At 35.5% G+C, this 13,114-nt stretch overlaps 1 protein-coding gene across 4 annotated transcripts in view; it reads right to left on the bottom strand.

The window, feature by feature from the left end:
• The window catches only part of VPS13A (vacuolar protein sorting 13 homolog A), a 265,169-nt gene that overhangs the window by 170,441 nt on the left and 81,614 nt on the right, over positions 1-13,114 (bottom strand). For all 4 annotated transcript variants that reach the window (XR_014266082.1, XM_082470763.1, XM_082470764.1 and 1 more), the window contains exon 23: positions 7,194-7,332. Coding sequence is in view for 3 of the 4 variants with exons in the window: in XM_082470763.1 (XP_082326889.1) it covers positions 7,194-7,332 (139 nt within the window). In the remaining variant the exon portion in view is untranslated. The remainder of the gene's footprint in view (positions 1-7,193; positions 7,333-13,114) is intronic.

Raw genomic sequence — 13,114 nt, forward strand, 5'->3', positions numbered from 1 at the left:
CAAAGATCTAGAGGAATTAAAGAACAAACAAACAGAGATGAACAATACAATAAGTGAAATGAAAAATACACTAGAAAGAATCAATAGCAGAATAACTGAGGCCGAAGAACGGGTAAGTGACCTGGAAGACAGAATGGTGGAATTCACTGCTGCAGAACAGAATAAAGAAAAAGAATGAAAAGAAATGAAGACAGCCTAAGAGACCTCTGGGGCAACATTAAACGCAACAACATTCGCATTATAGGGTCCCAGAAGGAGAAGAGAGAGAGAAAGGACCCGAGAAAATATCTGAAGAGATTATAGTCGAAAACTTCCCTAACATGGAAAAGGAAATAGCCACCCAAGTCCAGGAAGCACAGAGAGTCCCAGGCAGGATAAACCCAAAGAGAAACATGCCGAGACACATAGTAATCAAATTGGCAAAAATTAAAGACAAAGAAAAATTACTGAAAGCAGCAAGGAAAAAACGACAGATAACATACAAGGGAACTCCCATAAGGTTAACAGCTGATTTCTCAGCAGAATCTCTACAAGCCAGAAGGGAGGGGCATGATATACTTAAAGTGATGAAAGGTAAGAACCTACAACCAAAATTACTTTACCCAGCAAAGATCTCATTCAGATTCGACAGAGAAATCAAAAGCTTTACACACAAGGAAAAGCTAAGAGAATTCAGCACCACCAAACCATCTCTACAACAAATGCTAAAGGAACTTCTCTAAGTGGGAAACACAAGAGAAGAAAAGGACCTACAAAAACAAACCCAAAACAATTAAGAAAATGGTCATAGGAACACACATATCGATAATTACCTTAAACGTGAATGAATTAAATGCTCCAACCAAAAGACACAGGCTTGCTAAATGGATACAAAAACAAGACCCATATATATGCTGTCTACAAGAGACCCACTTCAGACCTAGGGACACATACAGTCTGAAAGTGAGGGGATGGAAAAAGATATTCCATGCAAATGGAACACAAAAGAAAGCTGGAGTAGCAATACTCATATCAGATAAAATAGACTTTAAAATAAAGAATGTTACAAGAGACAAGGAAGGACACTACATAATGATCAAGGGATCAATCCAAGAAGAAGATATAACAATTATAAATATATATGCACCCATCATACGACCACCTCAATACATAAGGCAACGCCTAACAGCTCTAAAAGAGGAAATCGACAGTAACACAATAATAGTGGGGGACTTTAACACCTCACTTACAACAATGGACAGATCATCCAAACAGAATTAATACGGAAACACAAGCTTTAAGTGACACAACAGACCAGATCAATTTAATTGATGTTTATAGGACATTCCATCCAAAAACAGCAGATTACACTTTCTTCTCAAGCGTGCACGGAACATTCTCCAGGATAGATCACATCTTGGGTCACAAATGAAGCCTCAGTAAATTTAAGAAAACTGAAATCATATCAAGCATCTTTTCTGAGCACAACTCTATGAGATTAGAAATCAATTACAGGGGAAAAAAACGTAAAAAACACAAACACAAGGAGGCTAAAAAATACGTTACTAAATAACCCAGAGATCACTGAAGATATTAAAGAGGAAATCAAAAAATACCTAGAGACAAATGACAATGAGAACACGACGATCCAAAACCTAGGGGATGCAGCAAAAGCAGTTATAAGAGGGAAGTTTATAGTTATACAAGCCTACATCAAGAAACAAGAAAAATCTCAAATTAACAATCTAACCTTACACCTAAAGGAACTAGAGAAAGAAGAACAAACAAAACCCAAAGTTAGCAGAAGGAAAGAAATCATAAAGATCAGAGCAGAAATAAATGAAACAGAAACAAAGAGAACAATAGCAAATATCAATAAAACAAAAAGCTGGTTCTTTGAGAAGATAAACAAAATTGATAAACCATTAGCCAGACTCATCAAGAAAAAGAGGGCGAGGACTCAAATCCATAAAATTAGAAATGAAAAGGAGAAGTTACAACAGACACCGAAGAAATACAAACCGTCCTTAGAGACTGCTACAAGCAACTCTATGCCAATAAAATAGACAACCTGGAAGAAATGGACAAATTCTTAGAAAGGTATAACCTTCCAAGACTGAAACAGAAAGAAATAGAAAATATGAACAGACCAATCACAAGTAATGAAATTGAAACTGTGATTAAAAATCTTCCAACAAACAAAAGTCCAGGACCAGATGGCTTCACAGATGAATTCTATCAAACATTTAGAGAAGAGCTAACACCCATCCTTCTAAAACTCTTCCCAAGAATTGCAGAGGAAGGAACACTCCCAAACCCATTCTATGAGGCCACCATCACCCTGATACCAAAACCAGACCAAAATACTACAAAAAAAGAAAATTACAGACCAATATCACTGATGAATATAGATGCAAAAATCCTCAACAAAAGACTAGCAAACAGAATCCAACAACACATTAAAAGGATCATACACCATGATCAAGTAGGATTTATCCCAGAGATGCAAGGATTTTTCGATATACGCAAATCAATGTGATACACCATATTAACAAATGGAAGAATAAAAACCATACGATCATCTCAGTAGATGCAGAAAAAGCTTTTGACAAAATTCAACACCCATTTATGATAAGAACTCTCTAGAAAGTGGGCACAGAGGGAACTTACTTCAACATAATAAAGGCCATATACGACAAACCCACAGCAAACATCATTCTCAATGGTGAAAAACTGAAAGCATTTCCTCTAAGATCAGGAACAAGACAAGGATGTCCATTCTCACCACTATTATTCAACATAGTTTTGGAAGTCCTAGCCACGGCAATCAGAGAAGAAAAAGAAATAAAAGGAATACAAATTGGAAATGAAGAAGTAAAACTGTCATTGTTTGCAGATGACATGATACTATACATAGAGAATCCTAAAGATGCCACCAGAAAACTACTAGAGCTAATCAATTAATTTGGTAATGTTGCAGGATACAAAATTAGTGCACAGAAAACTCTTGCATTCGTATACAATCACGATGAAAAATCTGAAAGAGAAATTAAGCAAACACTCCTATTTACCACTGCAACAGAAAGAATAAAATACCTAGGAATAAACCTACTTAGGGAGAAAAAAGACCTGTATGCAGAAAACTATACGACACTGATGAAAGAAATGAAAGATGATTCAAACAGTTAGAGAGATATACAATGTTCTTGGATTGGAAGACTCAATATTGTGAAAATGACCATACTACCCAAAGCAATCTACAGATTCAATGCAATCCCTATCAAAGTACCAATGGCATTTTTTCCAGGACTAGAACAAAAAGTATTAAAATTTGTATGGAGACACAAAAGACCCCGAATAGCCAAAGCAGTCTTGAGGGAAAAAAACGAAGCTGGAGGAATCAGACTCCCTGACATCAGACTATACTACAAAGCTACGGTAATCAAGACAATACGGTACTGGCACAAAAACAGAAATATAGATCAATGGATCAGGATAGAAAGCCCAGAGATAAACCCACGCTCCTATGGTCAACTAATCTATGACAAAGGAGGCAAGGATATACAGTGGAGAAAAGACAGTCTCTTCAATAAGTGGTGCTGGGAAAACTGGACAGGTACATGTAAAAGAATGAAAGTAGAACACTCCCTAACACCATACACAAAAATAAACTCACAATGAATTAGAGACCTAAATGTAAGACCGGGCACTATAAAACTCTTAGAGGAAAACATAGGAAGAACACTCTTTGACATAAATCACAGCAAGATCTTTTTTGATCCACCTCCTAGAGTAATGGAAATAAAAACAAAAATAAACAAATGGGACCTAATGAAACTTAAAAGCTTTTGCACAGCAAAGGAAACCAGAAAGAAGACAAAAAGACAACCCTCAAAATGGGAGAAAGTATTTGCAAATGAATCATTGGACAAAGGATTAATCTCCAAAATATATAAACAGCTCATGCAGCTCAATATTAAAAAAACAAACAACCCAATCCAAAAATGGGAAGAAGACCTAAATAGACATTTCTCCAAAGAAGACATACAGATGGCTAAGAAGCACATGAAAATTTGCTCAACATCACTAATTATTAGAGAAATGAAAATCAAAACTACAATGAGGTATCACCTCACACCAGTTAGGATGGCCATCATCAGAAAATCTACAAACAACAAATGCTGGAGAGGGTGTGGAGAAAAGGGAACCCTCTTGTACTGTCTGGTGGGAATGTAAATTGATACAGCCACTATGGAGGACAGTATGGAGGTTCCTTAAAAAACTAAAAATAGAATTACCATATGACCCAGCAATCCCACCACTGAGCAGATACCCAGAGAAAACCATAATTCAAAAAGACACATGCACCCCAATGTTCACTGCAGCACTATTTACAATAGCCAGGTCATGGAAGCAACCTAAATGCCCATCGACAGACGAATGGATAAAGAAGGTGTGGTACATATATACAATGGAATATTACTCAAGCCATAAAAAGGAACGAAACTGGGTCATTTGTAGAGACGTGGATGGATCTAGAGACTGTCATACAGAGTGAAGTAAGTCAGAAAGAGAAAAACAAATATTGTATATTAACACATATATGTGGAACCTAGAAAATTGTACAGATGAACCGGTTTGTAGAGCAGGTATTGAGACACAGATGTAGAGAACAAACGTATGGACACCAAGGGGGGAAAGTGGCGGGGTGTTGGGGGTTGTGGTGTGATGATTTGGAAGATTGGGATTGACATGTACACACTGATGTGTATAAAATGGGTAACTAATAAGAAAAAATAAATAAATATTTTTTTAAAAAGAAAAAAATCTCAACAACAGACTATGAGAAAATATTGTAAAACACTAAAGTGTTCAATGTAGTGGCACAACATGTCAGCAACTTACTCTCAAATGTTTTGAGGAAAAAAGTTCTTTGCACTATTTTTACAATATTTCTGTAAGTTTAAAATTATTTCAAAAGAAAAGTTAAACAAGAAAAGAGAAATCAGAATTTAAAAAAGAGAAAAACATGAATGGATATTTTATTTTGAAATTGTCTTGATAAGAGGTACAAAACACAGAAGTCATGAAGGAAAAAAAATCTAGTAATTTTGACTATGCAAAAAGTAAAAGCTTCGGCATGGCAAAAATAAATGTACCAAATAAAAAAACAAACTGGGGGGAAAGTATCTGTAATAACAAACAATGATAATTTCCTTAATTGGAAAACCATAACCCAATAAAAGACATAAACAGCAGTTTTCAAAAGCAGAAATTCAAATAACCAATAAATTTAGGAAAATAAGTCCTATCTTACTCATAAAGAAATGTAAACCAAAATCAGAAGATAAAATTTTCATTTAATAGAATAAGTTTTAACATTCGTTAATACTCAAGACTAATGAGAACAGGGAAACAGAGAAACAACATTTACTGTTTGTGGGACTAAATATTAGTAGTCAACTGAGAAAGGAAATTTGGCCAAGTTCATTGAAATATAAAATGCACATTTTGGTTGTTTCCAGGTCCTGGCTATTGTAAATAGTGCTGCAATAAACATTGGGGTGCACGTATCTTTCTGAATTATGGTTTTCTCAGGGTATATGCCCAGTAGTGGGATTGCTGAGTTATATGGTAGTTCTATTTTTAGTTTTTTAAGGAACCTCCATCCTGTTCTCCATAGTGGTTGTACCAATTTTCATTCCCACTGACAGTGAAGGAGAGTTCCCATCTGTAGAGATGTGGATGGACCTAGAGTCTCATACACAGTGAAATAAGCCAGAAAGAAAAAAACCAAATATCATATATTAACGCATATATATGTACTCTAGAAAAATGGTACAGATGAACCTATCTGCAGGGCAGGAATAGAGACACAGATGTAGGGAACGGACAAGGGGACACAGTGGGGAAAGGAGAGGGTGGGATGAATTGGGAGATTAGGAATGACATATATGCACTACCACGCATAAAACAGATAGCTAGTGGGAACATGCTATAAAGCACAGAAGCTCAGCTCCGTGCTCTGTCACGACCTAGATGGGTGGGATGGGGCTGGGGGTGGAAGGGAGGTCCAAGAGGGAGGGGATAGATGTATACACATAGCTGACTCACTTCACTGTGCAGCAGAAACTAACACAACATTGTAAAGCAATTATACTCCAATAAAAAAAAATTTGAAAAAAATTAAATTCACATATTTTACTCAACAATACCACTACTAGAAATGTATGCAATGGATAAAAATATACTCAAATATATCTAACGAGGAAGTTCAAAGCAGTGTTTTTTCTTTATAACTAAAAATAGTCATAACAATATGAACACTGATCAGAAGAAGATGCCTTTACATCAGGCAAAGGATGGTACACTCACACAATTCAATACTGTATCACTGTAAGAAAGAAAAAGGCAGATCTGTATGTGCTTAATAGGTAAACAGCTCTAAGGTACATAACATATATGATAATAATGGTGAAAAAAATACCGATTCAAAACCATAAGTATGGGCTTCCCTGGTGGCGCAGTGGTTGAGGGTCTGCCTGCCAATGCAGGGGACACGGGTTCAAGCCCTGGTCTGGGAAGATCCCACATGCCGCGGGGCAACTAGGCCCGTGAGCCACAATTACTGAGCCTGCACGTCTGGAGCCTGTGCTCCGCAACAAGAGAGGCCGCGATAATGAGAGGCCCGTGCACCGCGATGAAGAGTGGCCCCCACTTGCCGCAACTAGAGAAAGCCCTCGCACAGAAACGAAGACCCAACACAGCCAAAAATAATAAAAATTAAAAAAAAAAAAAAAAAAGAACAACAACAACAAAAAAAAACCATAAGTATAATGATCCCATTTATGAAAATTTTAGGAACATAAGAATATATATAAACACATACATACATATACACACAGAGACATGCATGTCTGTATGTGTGTGTATTAGTATATGCTATAAACATTTTCAAAAAACTAGAGAAGCAGTAGTTAACCACTGAGGAGAGGGACTGGAAAAGTGAAGAAAGGTAGACTTATTATTTCATTCTTTTGTTTACTATTTTCACCTTTTACTATTTCATCATTCTGTCTTTCAATATGTAATTTAAAAAGTCTATTCACAATGAATTCAATTGTTCTACCCAACATTTCTGTGGCTGTTACAAATATTGTTTGTGGAATTTTCTTTTTTAATGCGTGCTTTCAATAATTTTGAAAATACATTACCTGAAATGGTTTGACAGGGACATTTACTTCAGTTGCAGGTGGGGGTTTTGGGATGCTTTCAATCAATTCCAAAATCCCTTGCAGTTTTTTATCTGAGATTTGTAAAGAAACCAGTGGTAAGTTTCCAAAAATCTTGAATCTGTTTCAAAAAGACAGAAATCATTATAAAAAGATGACTGTTCATCTTAAATTATCTAAGAATAATAAAATGTGATTTTAAGTACTAAATATTATCTACACAGTCCATGGGACAAATTATCTCACAATCTACAGTCAAATTCCCATCATTTTACCTTATTAACCAATCTCATTAGCTGAACTAATGTCATTATTTTTCAAAGGCTTATTTTCTATTGTTATTATGTTTACTATCCCTCTACTATTTTGCCAATGCCAGTTGACAATTACTATTTATAAAGTGTTTATTACAGACAGGCATTAAGGAAAGCACTTGATATGCATTATCATAAATAATTCTCACACCTATGAGGCAGACAACCTATTTCTGCTTGCTGTTTCTTATAAGTTCCCATATGTACATGGTTCCTATCAGGAAACTAAGGTTGGCAAGTACAAATAACTTGTCCGAGAGATTATATACTTAAAACCAGGTTTAAAAATCAGATCTGAATGAAAAATCACACTCATATAAGTAGATGAATGTAACAAAATCCAACACCCATTCACCATAAGAACTCACAGTAAACTAGAACAAAGAAGAACTACCTCAACTTGATGACGAATATCTTTGAAAAACTTACAACTAACATCATACTTAATAGTGAGAAACTCAATATTTTCCCACTAAGATTAGGGACAAAACAAAGATTTCCCTCTCACCACTCCATTTCAACATCACACTGAAAGTCCTTAAAAGCAGTAAGCCAAGAAAAGAAAATAGAAAGCATACAAATTGGTAAAGAAAACATAAAACTGTCTTTGTTCACAGACAACATGATCATCTATGTAAATTATCTAGAAAAAAATTCCTGAAACTAATAAGCCAATACAGCAAAGTTGTAGGATATGAGGCTAATATGTAATAGTGAATTACTTTCTTATATACCAACAATGGACAAGTATAATCTAAAATTAAAAATATAATACCATTTACATTAGCACCCCAAGAAAGTAATACTTAGGTATAAATCTAACAAAATAAATACAAGATCTATATGAGGAAAACCGTAAAACTCTGATAATAAAGAACTAAATAAATGAAGAAATATTCCACATTCAAGGGTAGGAAGATTCAATCTGTCAAGATGTCAGTTCATCCCAAACTGATCTATATAGATTCAATGCAATCACAATCAAAATCCCATCAAGTTATTTAATGGATATTGACAAACTGATTCTAAAGTTTAAATGGAGGGGCAGAAGACCCAGAATAGCCAACATAATACTGAAGAAGAGCAAGGTTGGAGGGTTGATATTCCCTGACTCAAGACTTATTGTAAAGCTACACTAAGCAAGACGCTGTGCTACTGGCAAAAGAATAGACAAACAGATCAATGGAAGAGAACAATGGAACAGAATAGAGAGTGCAGATATAGACCTCCATAAATATAGTCTACTGAATCGCTTACAAAGGACTTAAGGCAAAATAATGGAACAAAGACATTCTCTTCAACAAATGGTGCTGGAATAAATGAGTATCCACATGCAAAAATTAATTCAGACAGGCCTTACACCCTTCACAAAAGCTAATACAAAGTGGATCACAGACCTAAATTTAAAATGCAATACTATAAAACTCCAAAAAGATAAATCAAAGAAAACCTAGATGACCTTTTTAGATACTTTTTAGATGATCACTTTTTAGATACAACACAAAGGCACAATTTATGAAAAAAATAATTGATAAACTGGATTTGATTAAAATTAAAAACTTCTGGGACTTCCCTGGCAGTCCAGTGGTTAAGACACCACGCTTCCACTGCAAAGGGCACAGGTTTGATCCCTGGTCGGGGAACTAAGATCCCACATGCCGGGGCCAAAAAAAATTAAAAACTTCTGCTCTACAAAAGACAATGCCAAGAGAATTAGAAGACAAGCCACAGAGTGGGAGAAAATATTTGCAAAAGATAGAACTCATAAAGACCTATTATCCAAAAAGTTCAAAAAAAAATTTTTTTAATTTATTTTCTTCTACAGGTTCTTATTAGTTACCCATTTTATACACATCAGTGTATACATGGCAATCCCAATCGCCCAATTCATCCCACCACCACCCCCACCCCCCACCACTTTCTCCCTTTGGTGTCCATATGTTTGTTCTCTACATCTGTGTCTCTACTTCAGCCCTGCAAACTGGTTCATCTGTACCATTCTTCTAGGTTCCACATATATGCATTAATATACAATATTTGTTTTTCTCTTTCTGACTTACTTCACTCTGTATGACAGTCTCTAGATCCATCCACATCTCTACAAATGACCCAATTTCGTTCCTTTTAATGGTAGAGTAATATTCCATTGTATATATGTACCACATCTTCTTTATCCAATTGTCTGTCCATGGGCATTTAGCTTGCTTCCATGACCTGGCTATTGTAAATAGTGCTGCAATGAACATTCGGGTGCACGTATCTTTCTGAATTATGGTTTTCTCTGGGTATATGCCCAGTAGTGGGATTGCTGGGTCATATGGTAATTCTATTTTTAGTTTTTTAAGGAACCTCCATACTGTCCTCCATAGTGGCTATATCAATTTACATTCCCACCAACAGTGCAAGAGGGTTCCCGTTTCTCCACACCCTCTCCAGCATTTGTTGTTTGTAGATTTTGATGATGGCCATTCTAACTGGTGTGAGGAGATATCTCATTATAGTTTTGATTTGCATTTCTCTAATAATTAGTGATGTCGAGCAGCTTTTCATGTGCTTCTTAGCCATCTGTATGTCTTCTTTGGAGAAACGTCTATTTAGGTCTTCTACCCATTTATGGATTGGGTTGTTTTTTTAATATTGAGCTGAATGAGCTGTGTATATATTTTGGAGATTAATCCTTTGTCGGTTGATTCATTTGCAAATATTTCCTCACACTCTGAGGGTTGTCTTTTCGTCTTCTTTATGGTGTCCTTTGCTGTGCAAAAGCTTTTAAGTATCATTAGGTCCCATTTGTTTCTTTTTGGTTTTATTTCCTTTACTCTAGGAGGTGGATCAAAAAAGATGTTGCTGCGATTTATGTCAAAGAGTGTTCTTCCTATATTTTCCTCCAAGAGTTTTATAGTGTCCAGTCTTACATTTAGGTTTCTAAGCCATTTTGAGTTTATTTTTGTGTATGGTGTTAAGGAGTGTTCTAATTTCATTCTTTTACATGTACCTGTCCAGTTTTCCCAGCACCACTTATTGAAGAGACTGTCTTTTCTCCACTGTATATCCTTGCCTCCTTTGTCATAGATTAGTTGACCATAGGGGCGTGGGTTTATCTCTGGGCTTTCTATCCTGTTCCATTGATCTATATTTCTGTTTTCGTGCCAGTACCAGATTGGCTTGACTACTGTAGCTTTGTAGTATACTCTGAAGTCAGGGAGTCTGATTCCTCCAGCTCCATTTTTTTCCCTCAAGACTGCTTTGGCTATTCACGGTTTTTTTGTGTCTCCATACAAATTTTAATATTTTTTGTTCTAGTCCTGTAAAAAATGCCATTGGTAATTTGATATGGATTGCATTGAGTCTGTAGATTACTTTACGTAGTATAGTCATTTTCACAATATTGATTCTTCCAATCCAAGAACATGGTATATCCCCCCAACTGTTTGAATCATCTTTAATTTCTTTCATCAGTGTCTTATAATTTTCTGCATACAGGTTTTTTGTCTCCCTAGGTAGGTTTATTCCTAGGTATTTTATTCTTTTTGTTGCAGTGGTAAATGGCAGTGTTTCCTGAATTTCTCTTTCAGATTTGTCATCATTTGTGTATAGGAATGCAAGAGATTTCTGTGCATTAATTTTGTATCCTGCAACATTACCAAATTAACTGATTAGCTCTAGTAGTTTTCTGGTGGCATCTTTAGGATTCTCTATGTATAGTATCATGTCATCTGCAAACAGTGACAGTTTTACTTCTTCTTTTCTAATTTGTATTCCTTTTATTTCTTTTTCTTCTCTGATTGCCGTGGCTAGGACTTCCAAAACTATGTTGAATAACAGTGGTGAGAGTGGACATCCTTGTCTTGTTCCTGATCTTAGAGGAAATGCTTTCAGTTTTTCACCATTGAGAATGATGCTTGATGTGGTTTTGTCATATATAGCCTTTATTATGTTGAGGTAGGTTCCTTCTATGCCCACTTTCTGAAGAGTTTTTATCATAAATGGGTGTTGAATTTTGTCAAAAGCTTTCTCTGCATCTACTGAGATGATCATATGGTTTTTATTCTTCCATTTGTTAATATGGTGTATCACATTGATTTGCGTATATTGAAGAATCCTTGCATCTCTGGGATAAATCCTACTTGATCATGGTGTATGATCCTTTTAATGTGTTGTTGGATTCTGTCTGCTAGTATTTTGTTGAGGATTTTTGCATCTATATTCATCAGTGATATTGGTCTGTAATTTTCTTTTTTTGTAGTATCTTTGTCTGGTTTTGGTATCAGGGTGATGGTGGCCTCATAAAATGAGTTTGGGAGTGTTCCTTCCTCTGCAATTTTTTGGAAGAGTTTCAGAAGGATGGGTGTTAGCTCTTCTCTAAATGTTTGATAGAATTCACCTGTGAAGCCATCTGGTCCTGGACTTTTGTTTGTTGGAAGATTTTTAATCACAGTTTCAATTTCATTACTTGTGATTGGTCTGTTCATATTTTCTGTTTCTTCCTGGTTCAGTCTTGGAAGGTTATACCTAAGAATTTGTCCATTTCTTCCAGGTTGTCCATTTTATTGGCATAGAGTTGCTTGTAGTAATCTCTTAGGATGCTTTGTATTTCTGCAGTGTCTGTTGTAACTTCTCCTTTTTCATTTCTAATTTTATTGATTTGAGTCCTCTCCCTCTTTTTCTTGATGAGTCTGGCTAATGGTTTATCAATTTTGTTTTATCTTCTCAAAGAACCAGCTTTTAGTTTTATTGATCTTTGCTAACTGTTTTGTTTCTATTTCATTTATTTCTGCTCTGATCTTTATGATTTCTTTCCTTCTGCTAACTTTGGGTTTTGTTTGTTCTTTCTCTAGTTCCTTTAGGTGTAAGGTTTGATTGTTTATTTGAGATTTTGCTTGTTTCTTTTGGTAGGCTTGCATTGCTATAAACTTCCCTGTTAGAACTGTTTTTGCTGCATCCCATAGGTTTTGGATCATCGTGTTTTCATTGTAATTTGTCTCTAGGTATTTTTTGATTTCCTCTTTGATTTCTGCAGTGATCTCTTGGTTATCGAGTAACGTATTCTTTAGCCTCCATGTGTTTGTGTTTTTTACATTTTTTTCCCTGTAATTGATTTCTAATCTCATAGTTTTGTGGCCAGAAAAGATGCTTGATACGATTTCAATTTTCTTAAATTTACTGAGGTTTGATTTATGACCCAAGATGTGATCTATACTGTAGGATGTTCCGTGCGCACTTGAGAAGAAAGTGTAATCTACTGTTTTTGGATGGAAAGTCCTATAAATATCAATTAAATCTATCTGGTCTATTGTGTCATTTAAAGCTTGTGTTTCCTTATTAATTTTCTGTTTGGATGATCTGTCCATTGGTGTAAGTGAGGTGTTAAAGTCCCCCGCTATTATTGTGCTATTGTCTATTTCCTCTTTTATACCTATTAGCAGTTGCCGCATGTATTGAGGTGCTCCCATGTTGGGTGCGTATATATTTATAATTGTTATATCTTCTTCTTGGATTGATCCCTTGATCATTATGTAGTGTCCTTCCTTGTCTCTTATAACATTCTTTAAAGTCTATCTTATCCGATATGAGTATAGCTACTCCAGC

Source organism: Balaenoptera physalus, assembly GCF_965194825.1.
Source record: "Balaenoptera physalus genome assembly, chromosome: 7".
Classification (NCBI taxonomy): domain Eukaryota; kingdom Metazoa; phylum Chordata; class Mammalia; order Artiodactyla; family Balaenopteridae; genus Balaenoptera; species Balaenoptera physalus.